The 20551-nt window shown below is 35.1% G+C and overlaps 1 protein-coding gene across 2 annotated transcripts in view; it reads left to right on the top strand.

Moving 5' to 3' along the window:
* Positions 1 to 2114: 2114 nt before the first annotated feature.
* htr2aa (5-hydroxytryptamine (serotonin) receptor 2A, genome duplicate a) overlaps positions 2115 to 20551 on the top strand; it is a 58472-nt gene continuing 40035 nt past the window's right edge. Inside the window, exon 1 of one of the 2 annotated variants that reach the window (XM_684208.11) lies at positions 2115 to 2977. In XM_684208.11, the coding sequence (XP_689300.7) occupies positions 2509 to 2977 (469 nt within the window). In that variant the 5' untranslated portion in view covers positions 2115 to 2508. Of the gene's footprint in view, positions 2978 to 9504; positions 9794 to 20551 lie in introns of those variants that run through there. The other variant, XM_068223630.2, reaches the window with a different exon arrangement.

Raw genomic sequence — 20551 nt, 5'->3', positions numbered from 1 at the left:
TTGATATTTTTCTTGGTCTAGCTCTTGATAAGTAGTGTTCCTGTGGCCTTCCATTTTCTTACTATATTCCTGACTGTTGAGATAGAGACTTTAAACTTTTGATAGCTTTTTGCCTCGATCTTATAATTCATGTTGGTGAATTATCCTAGTTTTTAGGTCATTAGAAAGTTCTCTTGAGGTTCCTATGTTGCTACTTTCAGTATCACAATAAGGAGCAACACAACTAGCTATCCGCTATCTTAAATATCCTTTTTTATGATCGGTTGCACTGGTTGTTATGGTTCACTGGATCACTCAAATCAGTTTTGTGTTTTAATCAATCAGCATTAAGTGACTAAAGATTTTGAAATCAACACAAAGGAGGAGGTGCGCAAAGTTTTGCATAGCCTATTTTTTAGTTTCAATTTAATTTTACACATCTCAATACTGATACACTACAGATTTCTGTCTGAAAAACAGATATTTGTTTTCGCGAATCCACGAAAACCCGCTAGAGGCTGATGTCAAACGACCTTCCATCTTTCTGTCTGTCTGTCTGTCTGAATGACAGAATGATTGGCCGTGTGACCGGCCAATCGGCTGACCCACCCTCGTCTTTTCCTAAACCCAACCAACGACGATTTACAAAAGCTGTCCAGAAAAAAAAAACCCTCGTCTGATTTTTACCACGTTTTTGGATTTTGACCACATTCTCACCCTGTTATGAACTTGTTTGCTTTATTTTTTGGGTTGTTTTTGTTTTCTTACCTGATTTCTGGAACCGCTCTTCCCTGGACTTGAACCTGGTCGTCGTCGTGGTCAGCTCCTCTCTGCGCCTTCAGCTAACCGGACAAACTAGTTGCAGCTGGAAAGCCCTCCATACAGAGGTGAGCGGCTAGCCGGCAAGGGCCGAAAGGAATGGCGTCACACTGCCCTGCAGCGTTCGCTTAAAAAATGAAATGCAGCCATACGTACCTCCGGCTACATATTTCGCAGTCTCCAGAAACCTCCACGGGACTATGTTTTCAGTATGAGCCTAGGTTCTATATAAATGTTTGGATATGAATATGTACAATAAATAGATTAGCAGATAGACCTAAACATGGATAGATTAGTGTATAAAGGGGGGGACCGTAATGGATGATGGTTGGGTTTCCCAGCAATGGGGGTCGCACACGTTGGAATACTGTCAGTGCTGGGTTTTAGAAATGATAAAACATATGCCAGAGTAATTGGAGGTTCATTTTACTGTGGCGACCTCTTATAAAAGAAGGAAAGTGAGTGAGTGATAATGGATGGATACAACTCATAGATAGACAGACGAATATTTAGACAAATAGATAGAAAGACTTTGGATAGAAATATTTGTTCCAGCAGTTGTAATAGATGGTGTCTCGGTGGTACAGTGTGTAACACGATCCCCTCACAGAAAAGAAAGTCGCTGGTTCGAGCCTCGGCTGGGTCAGTTGGCAATTTGGTGTGGAGTTTGCATATTTTCCCTGTGTTCATATGGGTTTCCTCCGGCTGCTCTGGTTTCTCCTACAAGTCCAAAGACCTGCGGTACAGGTGAATTGGGTAAGCTAAATTGACTGTAGTGTATGCGTGTGAATTAGTGTGTATGAAAATTTTCCAAGTGATGGGTTGCAGCTAGAGAGCATTCGCTGTGCAAAAAACATGTGCTGGATAAGTTGGCGGTTCATTCCGCTGTGGTGACCCCAGATTAATAAAGAGACTAAGCTGAAAAGAAAACGAATGAATGAGTTATGATATACTCAGCCAGTCTAAACCATATTTCTTTTCTCTTGGTAGGTTTGTGTGTTTATATCTTAGTCTGAATGTTTTCCTAATCTCGCCTATTTCCATCAATCACTTTTTCTTTGGGCCTCCAGCAAAGTGAAGTGTGTGTATGTGTGTCGCCTGTCACATTAAATAAGCTCCGCGATTTGTCTTGCTAGTTTCAGTCGCAGGTGCAGAAGAAAGAGGGAACACCTGAGGAAGTTTCGCTACACCCCTGACACACACTTCAGTCTCTCTCTCCTTCTCTCTCCCTCTCTCTCTCTCTCTCTCTCTCTCTCCCTCTCTCAGCACAGCTGGATTGAGCAGAATGATCACTGGCTTGAGGAGGACCAGACTCCACTATAGCTCCGCTCACAGCCAGAGAGAGCAGACAGAGGGAGTGAGAGAGACACGCGCTCAACTAGCAGGTCATCCAGCTCACAAAATCAGTTGTGTTCTAACAACGACAACAGAAAGGAGCCAGAAGACTTCACTCAACAGACACACTGCGCTTTCAGAAATGCACGGATTAAGGGAACGGCGTTTTATCCCTACACCTGACAATTTCCAGGCTTTTTCAGGCTTTTTGGTGACAGAGAAAGAGTAGAGGGAAGTGTTTTCAAAGAGGACAGAATGAAGCAAAGCTCTGGAGCCAACGACTGCTTGAAGGATGCCATGAAGAATGCATCGCCTCTAAGTGAACTCAGGAGGTAACAAACTTTTGCTTTCGAGAGGCTCTCAGTGTGGGAAATTATGAACTTGCATGTCAATATTTCAAAACCGGTGCCCAAAAGCGTGTTGACCTCTTCAAACCTGATGCCCTTTGACCCTGATTCCTGGACTCCGAGCCCGGACATAATGCTGGGTAATGTGGTCCATAACAGTTCAATCGGCTGTAACAGAAGCTGGACTGACACAGAAGCATCTCTCTTACCCAATCTATCCATGATTGGCATCTCCAGCGAAAGGACAGAACTGCTGTCATCGCAAAGGTGCAACGGCGAGACGACCAAAGAGGAGTTAGTTCGCAAAAACTGGGCTGCACTGCTGATTTTGGTTGTGGTCATTGTTACGGTGGCTGGGAACATTTTAGTAATCATGGCCGTAAATCTGGAAAGAAAACTGCAGAACGCCACCAATTACTTCCTCATGTCACTTGCGGTTGCAGATATGCTTCTGGGACTTCTGGTCATGCCAGTCTCCATGGTGACCATTGTGTATGGTGAGTCTGCTTCGATTTTGACACCGGTAATAGGTGTGCACTGTAGTCAGTCATTGATTCCTTAGGCACTGATGTCTGGATGTGAGCCTTTCACTCATTGTTGAACATTCATGTGATCCTAAATAGCAGTAATGTGTGGTATGTTTGTAGTAATGTCAATATCGGGTGGAACTGGTTTTTATCTACAGTATTAGACTGAAATAGTTTCCAGCGAGCGCATTGAAAGCTTATAAAGAGTTATTGCTATATGAGTTTCTACTGGAAAAGTTTGAGTGTAGATGTGGCTGATTTTAATAGGGCACTGACAGAATTTTCCCACCATGCACTTTGGGATTGTTTTCAATTCCTGTTTGAAAATAATGACTGGAACGACACTTGTTTAACATCGTTTTTTCTGAGAAACATTATTTGACATGATGCTAAAAATACTGGCAAACTGAGGAGCATAGCATGAAATTAAGTTTTTGTATAATTATAATTAATTAAAAATATAATATAAATAATTATATTTTTTATTGGCTGCGAGCATTTCGTGATTATGTCTTTTCTCACTAATTCGTGGCACCATCCTGTGGTGTATTCAGGAATTCCCTGTACAACAGCCAACAAAATCAATATCATTGAAAGATGTGAAAGTGTGTTGGATACGGATGAGCGAGACATGACTTGTTGACAATGGAAGTATTATTTAAGATTTTTTTAAACCTTTATTTATTTATTTTTTTTTTACAAAAGCTATGTTTACATACCTATAAAATAATGTAACATTTTTAAAAACAAGTCATTATTTTGAACAATAGATATTTGCACCTGATAACAAAATCATTTTATTTAATTTTGACACATTGAAATGAGCAAGGTGCAAGAGTATTTTGGTTTTGAAAGCTAAATACTGATAAAGTCAATGCTTATGTGTTTTTTAACAACAGCCTAAAGCTGGCAAAATCTACTCTTTGATCAAAAGTTCGACATGTTCAGTGACATCACAAAAATGTGATCTTTGTTCAACAAACCAGTCATAAGCGCAATTAATTTTCATGTTTATACCCCTGAAAGCTGCATACATAAGGTTTCCATACTTTGTTAGGATTAGACAATATTTGGCTGAGAAACACCTATTTGAAAATGTGGTAATTGAGGGTTCTGTAAAGTGGTTGAAATGCTTACCAATTCACATAATTATTCAATTTCTTTTTTTCATGATCATCATTCATAATCAAAAAAAGTTTTGATATAAGTTCAGATGTGCCGTATGAAATGTCCATCGAAAATGAGCATTTGACACCTACTGTATGTTTATGTTGAGTAATTTCATTTTAGAGATTTTTAAAAGAATATTCTTTGCCATAAAATTTAAATTACTGAACCTCCACACAGGAGCCTGATTTAAAAAATGAAATAAAATAAAAATAAAATTTCTTTTCGAGGTTTTTGCATCTGAACTCTTCATATATTAACAATAGTAAACTTACTATTATGATGTTTTTTAGTATTAAAAAAAATCTATTATTATGACTTGGCTATTGCCAGAAATATTCTTGTGCAACATAAGACTTATGCTGAAATGATTTGTGGTACAGAATCACAAATCTTTCCTCTGTTAAAATTCTGGCAGTGTCATAAGATTTGAATAAATAACCAGCAGGATCACAGAATCTTCATTTTAATCCATTTCTTCTTTTCAAAACAAGACATGATTAAAATATACATGGGAGATGTTTTTTGATTTGCCAGCTGCCATTTCACCTCTGCATATAAATGCGCCTCACTGTCATCAGATTGATGATGCAACACTAAAGACGAGTCTTCTTGTGTAAGTCCATTTTTAAAACGTCATAACTGTTCAAAAGTCTGGCATTAATGATAGCGGGGACAACAGAGTGTAAAGTTAATTATAGAAGAAAACATGTTTGTTGAAGGTCTAAAAAGAGACCTTCTCTGACCTCTTCTGTTATACATGATAGCCGGTAGACTGTTTTTTTTTATGTGAAGGACATGAGACAGGTTTTTTTTTTCTACTAGGTAAATCATTTATGAGTGAGCTTCTCTTTTGTTCTGTGACACATAAAACAAATGCTTACACATTTACAAGCACATCTCGCATCATATATTTGCATACTCACCAAACTATTTAAAGTCTCTATTGAGAAATCAAAACTTATTTTGCAAACACACATTGTTAATTTTAGATAGACAATTATTCTGTGCAGGTTAATCCACTGAAAGGAAATGTTTGTTTTGGTAATTTTCAATTAAAGTCTGCTCATTTGATCCTGCATTTAGAGCATTTCTTCTTTGCTATTTGGGAATGATGAGCAAAAACAAAGCCCCACCATTACTCATTATTTCGCTTCAGTTGGAAGTAAATCAACATACTGAACTAAAAGTCTCAGCAACTTCCGGTTCATGTGGACTTTAATGCTGAGTTCACACTCCATAATTTTCAAAATTGTGGGATCGCCATTGTTTTCATACTGCATGACTCTCTGGGGCAGCGTTCAGTTGGGATAACACTGCACTATGTATCAGTGACAGGAGGATGCACACTGCATATCTACAAAACAATCACTGACAACTCGTTCTGGCTTGTGAGAAGTGACAAGATCACTCCTGATCACAGGCGTTATTGAAAATGGTACCCTGCAAGAAGTATTTTTTTAATAACTTGTCATTTTTTTTCAAATGGTCTGTGTGCTGAATACTGATTTGCAGCAAAAGGACAAAAAATACACAAGGGTTGTGCTTTTGCAAAGAGAGAGGACAAAAAAAAGAGTTGGAGGTGAATAAATAATTTGGGTCACACTTTACAGTAAGATTTCATTTGCAATGTATTTACTAACATAAACTAACTATGAACAGTGCTTCTAAAGCATTTATTATTCATAAATAAACATTTACTAATGCATTATTAAAACCCAAATTCATGCTTATCATTCGTTAATGGACCGTGAGTTAACATCAACTAATAAACAACTGTATTTTCATTAACTAACGTTAACTAACATGAACATAAATGTATTGTTTAATGTTAGACCATTTTAGTAAATGCATTAACAAATGTTTCTTTGTTTCTATTTAATTTTATCGTGGAGCTTGTTTATTCTGAGATTGCAGTCTATAACTCCTGCTGGAACTCTCTGCTGCACTCTATCCTGCTCTCTCATTGGCTGCAGGTCATTGCTGATACTGTATGTTTTTCAGTTAGAAATCTTTTCACACAGCATGATATTAAATCCAAATTTGGATCCAAATCCATGATTTGCCTCAGATATTAGGCATTTATTGGTGTTTTGACCTGTCGCAGAGCAAAAATCAGAGCTAAAATAGTGCAGTGTGAATATAAGTAACATAAATTGCATAAACGAGACCTGCATGTTGGTTTTGCTTCAAAGGTATTTCTATTTTATTATTATTTTAGTTCTAATGAAAAAACTAAATATCTTCACTGTGAGTTTATCAGGATTGAACTGTTTTATCAGCAGCATTTCTAATCACATTTTTAGTCTCAAAAAACTGTATGAAGAAAATATAGTTTATTAATATGCACTTCTATGATGCACTATTTATGCCATTTAACAGTATTTTAAACACGTTTTAATTACCTGATCAATTGTTTTCACCACAATGATATTTAATCCAATTTCAATATATAAATGTATATACTAAATTAAACAAAATGATGTTGATCATTCTGCATTGTTTTCTTAATTTAGTTTTCATTCAATGTCTCTCCTGATTCGTCAGAGAAATGTTATTTTCTGTTATTCAGTTATTTGTGTACTTAAAGTGGATGTGTTAATTGATCATTAGTGGCCTTGTATGCACTGATGAGTGTATTTTCATGCAAAGAGCTTGCTGGATGACATTGTTAATTATTTTAATTGCTTCTATGAGTCCACACACATGAAAAATGCATGGTTTAGCACAAAAAAGCCTTTATATAATCATTAATGACAGAGATTGAAGATGTTTACTGCTCCCGGTTCAAGTGGGAATAAGAAATGTGTTTTTCTGATGGGGCTTGACAGTGAAATGTCATTGTCACACTGTATTTGAGGCTGTTGTCAGTGCGTCGAGGCTTTGAAGAACTCGCAGACAGAGAGGTTAAGATCGCACAAGAGTGTGCATGAGAGCAACATGCCACCCTCTTCACTTCTTCATCTCTGCCATTCTCTGTTTTTTTCTTATATGCATTTATGAGATGTATTCATATTTGTCAGACTTTTTTTCTTGAAAATGACTAAACTATATCTTCAGGCATGAATTATTCCAATCGCATGCCTGTTAAGACTTTAAAAACCTTTGTTTTTATAAAGTAAAATATGGCATGTTAATTTGTACGTTTTAATTACTCTTGAAGCATACAGTATATATCCATTTAGTAGCTATTTTTAGATATGGTACTATTCTGGACACTGTCAAACCCAAAAAGGTATGATAACTTATATGAGTAAAACTGATTGCAACAAACCATTTAAGTTTAAAAGCTAATCCTAATGGGTACTGGGAAATTAATCTATTTAAGTAAATGAAACAATTTCAGCACAGTAAATCCCAATAAATGAAGAGTTGTTTCATGATTAAATATATTTATATTTTTATAGACAGGATATTTTTTCAAATATTTACTATTATTTTTTTTTCTGAAGAGAGACTTATTAATAAAATAAATGAATCATTTAGAAATAAATGCAATTAAAAACTTCTAATATTAAGGTTAATATTATTTGCCTCAGGGAGGATTTCAAGTATCTTGGGGTTTTGTTCACATGTGAGGGAAGGATGGAACGTGAGATTGACAGGCAGATTGATGCAGCGGCAGCAGTAATGCGGTCAATGTACCGGTCTATTGTGGTAAAGAAGGAGCTGAGCCGAAAGGCAAAGCTCTTGATTTACCGGGCATCTGTTTCGGATGCCTCCTGGATGCCTAGCTAGATAGATGTTCCAGGCATGCCCCACAGGGAGGAGGCCACGGGGAAGACACGGGACACACTGGCCACGGGATCCCCCCAGAGTAAATGAAGAAAGTGTCTGGGGAGAGGGGTTCTCTCCTGAGACTGCTGCCCCTGCGACACGGCCCCAGAAAAGTGGATAAAAATGAAATTAATTAATTGTTAGAATTGATAATGTAATTATTATATATTTTAATTGGCCTTAGAACAAACTACTGTGGTCCAATGTATTACCTAGTAGCTAAGCCCTTAAATAGCACTTTAAGCAATAAGTTTTAAGAAACTAATAAAACTATTGTTTAAAAACACTTTTTTAATAATGAAAATTTCACAGAGCTAATAAATTTGACTTCAACTCCGCACACACGCACACACAAATTTACTGATTGATTTACTTATAGTTGTTTTACAATGATATTTAATCATCATCAACTAATTGTCAATTTAAAAATAAAATTATATATATATATTAAATGTACAGTTGAAGTCAGAACTATTGACTGATTTGATTTTGATTTTGAGAGCAAGCAAATTTTCAAAGTATGTCTGATAATATTTTTTTTCTTCTGGAGAAAGTCTTATTTGTTTTATTTCAGCTAGAATAAAAACTGTTTTTTATTTCTCAAGAACAATTTTAAGGTCACAATTATTAGCCCCTTCAAGTTATGTTTATTTTGTTAGTCAACAGAACAAACCATCATTATACAATAACTTGCCTAATTATCCTAACCTGCCTAGTTAACCTAATTAACCTAACTAAGCTTTTAAATGTCACTTTAAGCTGTATAAAAGTGTCTTGAAAAATATTTAGTAAAATATTATTTACTGTCATCATGGCAAAGACAAAATAAATCAGTTATTAGACATAAGTTATTAAAGCTATTATGAAAAAGCTTCTCTCTGTTAAACAGACATTGTGAAAAATAAACGGGGCTAATAATTCAGGGGGGCTAATAATTCTGAATTCAACTGTATATGCAAATTTAAAACCTGCCACCATCTCTGTGATTCTTCTCTGTCCTTGGTGTATTTGCTGTGGGAAGCATTAGTACTATTAGTCAGACTGTGAATGTGAATAAATGTCATGTCACTGTTTCAGGACACAGTCACATGTTACAGCTAAAACCTTGTTAACATTATAAGGTGCATGTGTGTGTGTGTGTTTGGTAGAAAGAGAGCACAGAATGGCCTCTGCTGCTTAGTAAATGTGCCTGTTAAACGGTCAGACAAAAGAATTCACACGAAGGGAGATTTTGGAGAGAAAGACTAATTATTTTTTGCTGCGTAAACACTGGACTGATGCTATTCAAATGCATTGGATTCTGTAGAGACTCAGCACTTCACCTGCACTGTTATGAAGCTATTTATCTTTGTCTTCTGGCTGGCTGGGCTTTTTTGGTTTTGTTATTCAGGAAAAATGATGCTATTGTTGCTTGAACATTTTTATGCACCTATTTTTCGCCCGTTAATGGGCTTGATTAAAGTCTTTGTCCTTGTGTTAAGGCTTGAGTCACGTTCTGTTCGCTCTCTCTCTCTCTCTCTCTCTCTCTCTCTCTCTCTCTCGGGATTGTGGGTAGTGGGAGGAGTATAGGGGTTTTGGAACACGCTTTTGAGAGTTTGTTTCACTAACTTACTAATTATTACATATATATTTTTTTTTTGTAATTTCGTTTTTTCTAAGAGTTTATAGCATAGTCTAAAATCACTTCATAGTTGCTGTGCTTTTTTTGCCGACCGAGGTCGGTAAACTCCGACAATGGGGTCAAGCGAGGACTTCTCGCTTTTGACGCTCAAACATGGATTTAAATGTATGGCCGATGATTCCATATCTGTGGAGGATGTGTTGGTTGCAGTCAGCGAAAAGGTTGGTGGACAAAACATTAAATCAGCTTCTAGAATGAATAAAGCAGTTGTTGTTTTTCTCGCTGAAGTCAGAATAGTTGATGATCTCATTGAAAGTGGTATCACAATCAATGATACTTTCGTACCGCTAATGCCGCTTTCGAGCCCAGCGAAAAAGATTGTACTATCAAATGTTCCTCCGTTCATTAAGAATGAAGTCATTCAAGAAGTACTCGAAAGATACGGAAAGTTAACAGCACCGATCAAAATGATCCCGTTAGGCTTGAAAAACCCAAATATCAAGCACGTTATGTCTTTTCGAAGGTACACGTACATGATATTGAACGCACAACAGGATCCGCTTAATCTGGCCGTAAAACTTACTAACGAAGGCAAAGATTACACAATCTTTATCACGTCAGATCACATGCGGTGCTTTCTGTGCGGGGAACAGAATCATGTCAGGCAAAAATGCCCCAATAAACAAAATGATAGACCATTTCAATCACAATTATCTGACCAGATCGTTAACCAAGTAAACGAGCACTCTGAGGAAGTTCAAACACCACCTGTAGATCAAACTAATATAAACAGTAATGTTGAAAATGCTGATATGTCTGATCGACAAACTGGTGGTGAAGAAGAACTTATACAAACAAAAAAAGATGATACATCATCAGAACAAGAACAAGAGAGGAAGGAAAATAATGAGGATGATGATGATAATGATGACGAGGTAGTGGAAGAAAACCTCATTCAAATGTCTGCTATGAGTTCAGAATGTGTTTATTCTGATAATGACTCCGAAAATGATCTGGAGAGTCTAGAAAGTTTGTCAGATGAAGAAAATACTGACAGAATAGGAATATCCTCTTCAAAACTGTACACAGTGAAGCAAATAAGTGATTTTCTTGACAGCACGAAGGGAGCTCGCAAACCACAGATCGAAGCTTTTTTTCCAGATTTGAAGCGTTTTTTTGCGTCTTGCAAAATGGCAATGGAAAAAGCAACTTTTGAAGAATTGAGTAGACAAAAACGATACCGCCTTAAGAAAATTATGACTAAAGTGAAAAGTATGACAAAAATAAGCAAATTTGATTAAATAGCACAAAGGAAACTTAAAGTATTCAGCTAAGGTTTCTTTTGTAGAATGCACTATGACATCCCTAAATTTTGGAACTTTAAATATTAATGGATGTCGTAGTGTAGAAAAAAGTATTTCAATGATTGATTTTATAAGTATGAAAAAAATGAATGTAATTTTTCTGCAAGAAACACACACAGATATGGAAAATCAGGCTCAATGGCTAAAAGAGTGGAGTGGTAAAGTCTTCTTTAGTCATGGAACTAATGTTAGTGCCGGAGTAGCCATTCTTATTTCTGCAGATTTGCAATTTCAAGATCATAAAGTAACAGAAATTATACCTGGCAGATTGCAAATGTTAGATATAAAGATATATGATTTAAGTTTTTCGTTAATTAATGTTTATGCTCCAAATGATGGCTCAGGAAGAGTGACTTTTTTTAAAAAGTTGCAAGATGTTATTTCAGATATTCCAAACAATAGAATAATTTTTATAGCCGGTGATTTTAATTGTACTCTCGACTACACTATGGATAGAAACCATGTTGAGCCTCATTTATTATCAGCAAAGACTCTCAAAACCGTAGTCCTGTATCATAAATTAGTCGATCTTTGGAGAGAAACTTTTCCAAATGATAAACAATATACATGGTTAAAAATAAATAATAATGTTATTTCCGGTGCACGACTTGATAGAATATATGTCCAAATGGAAAATAGAAATAGATTTTTTAATAGTCACATTTTACCTACATGTTTCTCTGATCATTATTTTGTTGCAGTAACTATGTCTATAACACAAAGTACAGTCCAGAACAATTATTGGCGATTTAATAATAGGCTATTGCAAGACACTTCTTTTAAACAATTTTTTAAGATTTTTTGGAAAGAGTGGAGAGAGAGACAATCACAGTATAAAAATTTGAGTCAATGGTGGGACATTGGCAAAGCGCAGATTCAGATTTTCTGCCAACAATACACAAGAAATCGAAACGCTGATATGAAAGATAAAGTCAATTTCCTAGAACAACAAATACTTAAGTTGAGCAGCTCTTTTGGTCCAGACGAAGATGGCAAGACTGCAAATATACTTAAAAAGTACAATCTAATCCTAAAAAACTTATATGAAGAAAGGAGTCATAATACATCTGTACGAGGAAAATTCTTACATCTAAATAGTATGGACTCATCAACAACTTTCTTTTTCTCTCTGGAAAAGAAAATCTCAGAAAGAAAAGATATAAAGCATCTTAAAATAACAAATGGAAAAGAAATACATGAAAAAAAGGAAATAAATCTCCAAGTTCTACGTTTTTATGAAGACTTGTACACTGTACAACCTTGTAACCCTGAAGCAGTTGATCAGTTATTAAAAGGACTTCCACAACTTGGAGAAGATGATAAAGCTGAACTGGAAAAAAATCTGTCCCTCCAGGAATTAGACAAAGCTGTTCAACAACAATCTCCAGGAAAAGCACCAGGATTAGATGGACTGACATCCGAGTTTTACAAAGCCTTCTGGCCCATTATTAGACAAGATTTGTATGCTGTGTTACTTGAGTGTTTTAAGTTGGGAACTTTGCCTCTCAGTTGTAGAAGAGCAATGGTAACTCTTTTACCCAAGAAAGGAGATCTTGGTTTATTAAAAAACTGGCGGCCAATCTCACTGCTTGGGACGGATTATAAAATATTCTCCAAAGTGTTGACAAATCGTCTTAAGAACTCTTTAACATCAATTATTCACAAAGATCAATCATATTGCCTTCCAAAACGATCAATTTTTGACAATCTTTTTCTTGTACGAGATATGTTATATTTAACTGAACTGCACAAACTGGATCTTGGCCTAGTATGTCTGGACCAAGAAAAAGCCTTCGACAAAGTGGACCACAAATACTTATTTACAGCACTGGAGAGGTTTGGCTTTGGAAAACAGATTATCTCATGGATAAGTCTTTTGTATAAAGATGTCTACAGCATGTTGAAAATCAATGGAACTTTGACAAGACCCTTTCCAGTACAGAGAGGAGTAAGACAAGGCTGTAGTTTATCTGGTCTGTTGTATGCAATCTCTATTGAACCATTATTGAAAATGATGAGAGAGAAGTTACAAGGCCTAACTTTTCCATTCTTGAACCCTCTGTCTACACCAACAGTGAAATTGACAGCCTATGCTGACGACATTACAGTGATAATCAGATCAGAAGAGGACGTCACAAATTTACTGTCTTGTCTTAACTTATTTCAAAACGCATCTTCTGCACAGGTTAATTGGGGAAAGACTAATACCCTGTTACTTGGCTCTTGGATAGATCGCAATCCACCAAAGCTTCCACATCAATGTCTTTGGAATAAAGAAGGGGTCAAAATACTCGGACTGTTTTTTGGTACTGAAAAATTTATGGAAAAGAATTGGGAAGGACTTATTGAGAAAATCACTGGAAAACTAAACAGATGGAAATGGATTCAAGCACAACTTTCTTATAGAGGCAGAGTTTTAGTAGTGAACAATCTTGCTGCTTCAATGCTCTGGCATCGATTGACAGTACTGGACCCTCCTAAAGATCTCTTGCTAAAACTTCAAAAAGCTTTTGTGGACTTTTTTTGGTATGGACATCATTGGCTCCCATCCGGAGTACTTTCTCTTCCTGTTAATGAAGGTGGTCAAGGTTTAATTCATCTAGCTTCCAAAGTTAATGCAATGAGACTACAGACTGCCCAAAAACTGCTTTATTTTTCAAGCTCAACACCATGGGTCAGTCTTGCTCTTGAAATTTTACGGACAAAAAACATGATGGGGTTTGATAAACAAATGTTTTTAATTTCAGAAAATAGTTTGAAAGAAAAGACCAATATAAAGTTTTATGGATCTGTGTTTAAAGCTTGGAGCTTTTTAAAATTAGAACAAAGGACACATTTTGGACTTAATGAACCACTTTTTTACAATCCATGGTTGCAAAAAAAGATCAGCATGTCAAAGAAAGAAATTGACAACTTTGCTCTCGTAGGAATAACTAAAGTCGGAAATCTGTTGAATATATCAGAAAAAAAATGGCGTTCAGCACAGGAAATCACTAGGAAAGTTGGAAGTAGATCAGAAAGAATAGTGGGAAATATTGTAAAATATTTGAAAATTTCTTTTCCTCAATCCTTATCAGATTATATATTAGAATCCATGTCAAACAACTTCACAGAAGTCCCCTTTCCAGAAATGCATGTAATGACAAAAATAGAAAATTTTGAAAATAATAATGATGATGATGATGTTAATTTGCTTCTATCTTTTAAAAATGTAAAAAGTTTTCCTTTTTCTATAACAAATAAGCGAGTTTTATATAATATTTGTGTAAAGTTATTCTTTATTAGACAGTTAAAAGGAAGAAAAGATACAAAATGGAGATCTTTGTTCCCTGAATCTGGAATTATTTCGCCTTCTTGGCGTTTACTATACAAAAACCCTCTTCCAAAAAGGTCTGGAGATTTACAATGGCGAATTTTGCACTGTTCTTTGCCAACAAGAGTGTTTCTGTTTAAATGCAATTTTTCAGATTCTTCTTACTGTCCTGTGTGTAAAAAACTTGATGATGTTTTTCATGTTTTTTATGAATGTCGTAAATTATTGCCATTTTTTAATATGTTTAAGAAGATTTTTAGCAGGTTAGGACTTAATTTTACAAATACAATTTTTATTTATGGTTACAAGTACTCTTTTAAAAGAAGAGAGATTTGTACTTTTTCCAATTTTCTAATCGGCCAGGCAAAATTAGCTATCTGGAAGGCATACAGAGCTGACTTAGAAGATCAGAAAGTTAATGAAATAATTTTGTTTAAAGCCTTTGTAGAATCAAGAATTCGTTTAGAACATGAATATTATCGAATGAACAATGACGAATTGAGTTTTGAAAGAAAATGGTGCATTGGCAAGGGTTTTGTATTTGTGGAAGACAACAATATTTTTTTTGACTGGGAATAAGATAAAAAAAAAAAAAATTTTTTTATGGTTTTATGAAATATATTGTTTTTTAAATTGTATATAATGTAAAATAAATAGCATTAAAAGTCAAAGTCTCTCTCTCTCTCTCTCTCTCTCTCTCTCTCTCTCTCTCTCTCTCTCTCTCTCTCTCTCTCTCTCTCTCTCTCTCTCTCTCCACATGCTCAAAACACAAAAATGCATGGTTTTTCTATGAATATTGGTGAATTAATTCCCCTTTTTATGATTCTTTACAAAGCAGAAGATTTGGACTGCCAGTATGTGGGTTTAATTATAAGAATATATGGGAAAAATTATTAATGGATCATATATTTAGAACAATAATCTTACCTAACACTGCATACGCAATTCTGATTAATGCCGGTAAGTATATATTTTTGATAAATTTTTAATTTAAATAGTTCTGTCTTATATTAAGCTTTTTTTCCCCAAAAAATCTATCAGCTCTGAGATTTGTGTTTTTAAATAGATGTTATCTCACGGAAAAGTTCTTCAAGCTTTTTAATATAAAAAGAATTGGCTTCACATTTAAAAGCACCAAACAGATTCCATTTAGAAATCTCTAATATCAGTGTGTAAAAGAAATGACACACTGTGAAAAAAAGTTACTGCCTTAATTCAAATGAACTTTACATGACATTTCAACTCATATTACATTAAACCTACTTCAAATATCAAGTTAAACATTGTGTAATGTTATAAAATTCAATATAATTATAATTTATTTTAATAAGTTAAGCTAACAAAACTACATGATGTTGTCTTGAAGAATTATTGATTGTATAGTTTATTAATATGCAACAATACATTATACATACACTGTAAAATATATTTGAATATATATTTTTCAGTTAAATATGGGTCAAGCCTGGTTTCTCTTAAGGTTTTTTCCTTAACTTTTGTCAATTGGCGAAGTTTGTACCTTACCGCGGTGGCCATTGGATTTCTTGGTTGGGACTTGTGGAGCTGTTTATTGATGGATTTGCTCCTCAGTGTGTGGACTTTCAGCAGTGAAATTTAGCCTCCTAAACTCTGGGACATGGTACCGGGTCAGTGACATCATTTACTTCTGCATTTTTAAAATTTTGAAGGTTCGTACTGGCCCAATACCCCATAAGTGGTTCTGTTCTCTCATCAGTTTGAATAGAATAACTTTTGCATAGATTATGATAGAAACATCTTTCTTTTTTTCCTATGATTACTGACATGTGCAGGAACCACCAAAATTAACTACAGCAACCTAGACCACACAAAACCTAAAAGGTACACTCAAATTTGAGCTCATAAAAAAATAATAAAACGCCTCTTTTTTGGAGGGATTTATCATAACACAAACAGTATAAACAATTATTTTAATCACTTTCAACAGATTTTATGGAAAATTCAAAATATTTTTTTTAAATGATATTAAGCCTTTGCATTTACATCGATTTGGGAAGCTTTTAAATATGGGTAGGAAAAATCTAGGCGTAAACCCCTTAATCACACTTTAAGAGTTTAACCACACTGAACTGAACTAAACTGAACTCTGAAAACTGAACTGACAGTTTCAATTTACTAGAACTTCTATGTTAAGCTGCTTTGACACAATCTACATTGTAAATTCATTTATCATTCACTTATTCATTTTGTTTTTGGCTTAGTCCCTTCATTAATTTGGGGTCGCCACAGCAGAATCAACCGCCAACTTATCCAAGATATGTTTTATGCAGTGGATGCCCTACTCGCTGTAACCCACTACAGGGAATCACCTATACACTCTCATTCACACACATACACTACAGACAATTTAGCTTACCCAATTTACCTATAGTGCATGTGTTTGAACTGTGAGGAAACCGGAGCATCTGGAGATATCCCACACGAACATAGGAGAACTTGCCAACTCCACACAGAAATACTAACTGACCCTGTCGAGGCTTAAACCAGAGACCTTTTTGCAGTGCTACCCACTGCACCGCCGCGCTGCCACTCGCAATTGTAAAATCACCATATAAATAAACATGAATTGAATTAAATTTGTTATGACACCTAGGATTTTGGGGCGACAAAGTGGCGCAGTAGGTAGTGCTGTCGCCTCACAGTAAGAAAGTAGCTGGGTCGCTGGTTTGAGCCTCGGCTCAGTTGGCATTTCTGTGTGGAGTTTGCATGTTCTCCCTGCATTTGCGTGGGTTTCCTCCGGGTGCTCCGGTTTCCCCCACAGTCCAAAGATATGCGGTACAGGTGAATTGGGTTGGCTAAATTGTCCATAGTGTATGAGTGTGTGCATGAATGAGTGTATGGATGTTTCCCAGAGATGTGTTGCAGCTGGAAGGGCATCCGCTGCGTAAAAATGTGCTGGATAAGTTGACGCTTCATTCCGCTGTGGCGACCCTGGATTAATAAAGACACTAAGCCGACAAGTGAATGAAGGAACCCAGGAATTTTAGTTTTGTATATGGCCTATGCACTTCAAATTATTTTTACAAAATTTACAATTAACTTTTATTTTTATTTGACAGGTTTTAATTTGAGATGAACTGTGGTAAATGTGTTATTAAACACTCTTTTACTATGGTCGTATATAAACAGGTGAAAGCTTGTAGTAAAACACAAATTATAAGTTGAATCCTCTGGCTTATTAAAGGGTATAGTTACTGTATATAGGATAGTTCACCCAAAATTTACTGGCTATTTACTCTCTTTCCTTGTTCAAATCTGTTTGAGTTTCTTTTTTTTTCTGTTAAACACTAAAAAATACTCCATAAAAGGAAGCTGAAAACCTGCGAGATCTATAGTAGTAGTCAAAAATCCTATGAAAATCAATAGTTAAAGGTTTTCAGCTCTCTTCAAAATATCTGCTTTTGTGTTTGATGGAAAAAAGGCAGTCAATAAGGTTTGGAACAAGCAAAGAGTGAATAAATTCTGACAGAGTTTTCAGTATCAGCTGAATTATCCCTTTAAGGGGGCCACACTTGTTAAATAGACCTAATAAAACCTATAAAAAAGAAAATTATAAAGACTATCATAAGCAAATGCCTAGCAACCACCCAAAACACTCAAGCAATCACATAGCAGAATGAGAACCACCACTCAGAATATACCTTAGCAACTGCATAACAATGCCCTAGCAACCATACACAATGCAAACACTAATTCTGCACTGTAAAGCACCACTTACATTATTCTCAGAAACTGTACAAATTCTCTGAACTGCTGGGAATACGCTGATTGATCAGATGATAATTAGTCTGTCTTTGAATTGATAATGAGTGGATCCAGCATCCAGCTGTTCTGTATAGTGCCAGCAGAGGCCACATGCAGACACAGAGGAAAGAAGCTAATCACTATAATACTATGAGCTGCTTCAGATCGCTACATTTTAACACAGATATTCTCATAAAGGACACTGCATTTACAGCAAACACACAGAACAGGTTTTGTGGTTAAAGGGATAGTTGACACAGAAATTAACATTTACTCACTATCTACATTTAATCTTTCTATTGTTGAATACTGAATAAGATATTTTGAAGAATGCTGAAAACCTGCAGCCATTGAGTTTCATGGTAGAAAAACAAATATTATGAAAATTCAATGGTTAAAGGTTTTTTAAAAATGTATTTTGTTTTCAAATAGGTTTGAAACAAAGTAAATAAATGTTGACATAATTTTCAGTTTGGAGTGAACTATGCCTTTAAAAAGGCAAAGTTCAGTAAAATTAGGAAAAATAGGGGTTTAGTATTGTTACATAAAAGCTTGTGAATCACGTTTTGGAAAATATCCCACAATTCCACTTTTGTGTGATTAATTTATCTATCAGTTATCTATCGTGGTTAATTTAAATTTATTAAATGGGATAGCTCCTTGTCACTCAAAATCTCATTTTTTTAAGTTGTTACGATCCTTGATGGCAATATGTCTAGGGTATTAAAAGGAGTAACATAAAGATGACCAAAGTATAAAATGATGTTGAAGAATGGCAAGAGAAAACACCAAACACTGTGCGGTTAGTCACAAAGTACATCACGTAATAACAAAGATATGCAAAGCAAACAAACAAGCAGCACACTTCACCTGAAACACTTCCCACAATCTGAAGCTTAAGCACAAAAAAACACATAAGCAAAAGTACAATTTGATATACAAATAAATAATAAGCATTTCATTTGGGATCAATATTAGTAACATTTACAAGTTATTTCCAAAAAATGAAGATAAATTAGTCCTGAAAAGACTAATTAATCTAAAAGAAGAAGGGAGATTCTTGTGGTTTTCATGTTGCCTGTACGTTCTGTAATGTGCCAATCAACTTTATGATATCCAAAACAGTGATGTAATGTGAATGGAATTGTGATCTGCTGACTGTAGACATTGCAGTGTGGTGTATTAGCAGACAGTGTAAAGAAATTAATTGCAAATACTCAAATAACTGTAATTGAGTAGCTTTTCTAAGGAATTATACTTTACGAAAAAAAAAATGTACTCCTACTTTCTTTTAGTGCTGTATCTGTATTTTTACGGCACCACTTTTTTCACAACTTGCAGTCACTATTTTTTAAAGTAGAAAAATCAGTTCTTGTTTCCTATCCAATCACAGAAGAATTGCATCAGTCAGATCAACCTCAAGACATACAGTATATGCTTTAAGGCAGCAAACATATGTCTAGGAAGTTGCAAAAACATTACACAATGACAGAGAGACTGTTTAGACTGATTAAAAAACAACATATCTTTAAGTAAACTATAAAATTATCATGCTTCTGAATCTCCCTTCAGGTGGCAGAGAATTACAGAGGACAGGTGAAAAAGCCTGATCACCCATAGATCAGAGATGTGTGTTAGGTGAACACTATGGATGTCTATGGATGGATATAACAGTTCAGAGATGTAAAGTGGTTAGACTATGTTCAAATTCAATATAAATCTAAATGGGAGCCAATGCAAAGACTCTAATACTGGCAAAATGTAAATAACGGGGCTGTAATACACAAAAATGATGTCTCGATATAGGCTTTCACATACTTTTTTAAGACCATATATATCACAGCACCCTCTTCCCTCTTACAGTAAACCATATCAAAGTGTGACAAACCTTGTATCAAATGAATTTCATAATAAAATGGAATTTGAAGGAGGATATTTTGTTTCGATTTTGGATTTTGAGAAACAATATTGATTTGTTTAAAATGACAATACAATAAATTAAAAGTCAGGTTGTTTAAAGTTACTCTGTACACTTTAACCAAATAAAAAAGCCTGACCCAAGATTCCACTATGAATATATATGCCAATGCCCATGATGGTTGGTGTTAGACTATCACACCATTGAGGACAATGAGTTCACGTCATTTAATTATATATTTATATATTCATCTCTAGCAGTTACCTGTCATTTCTTCAGTTTACTATCCAATAAAACCTTTTAAAGCCATAAAAAATAATTGAAAAGGGGTTATAACAGTAAGGGGTGAATTCACTGAAAACAAATCGTGACTGCAGATAGTGTTGTTCATTTAAGCAAATATGCAAATCCATATCTGGCACATAAGGAAAATATAAAATTTGGGTTGAATGTGATTTTCATACCATGGTTCCATCTAATACAGCATCTCTCTAATCACAGCATTTGAATGCCACTTTTTAAACGCATCAGTCTAGATGCATAATATGCTATGATGACTATAATGCTATTTTCTTCATTGCTTGATGATAATTTTTATACA

Source organism: Danio rerio, chromosome 9 (assembly GCF_049306965.1).
Source record: "Danio rerio strain Tuebingen ecotype United States chromosome 9, GRCz12tu, whole genome shotgun sequence".
NCBI classification, from domain to species: Eukaryota; Metazoa; Chordata; class Actinopteri; order Cypriniformes; family Danionidae; genus Danio; species Danio rerio.
Note: the sequence above shows the minus strand (reverse complement) of the source record. Positions and strands in the feature narration are given on the sequence as shown.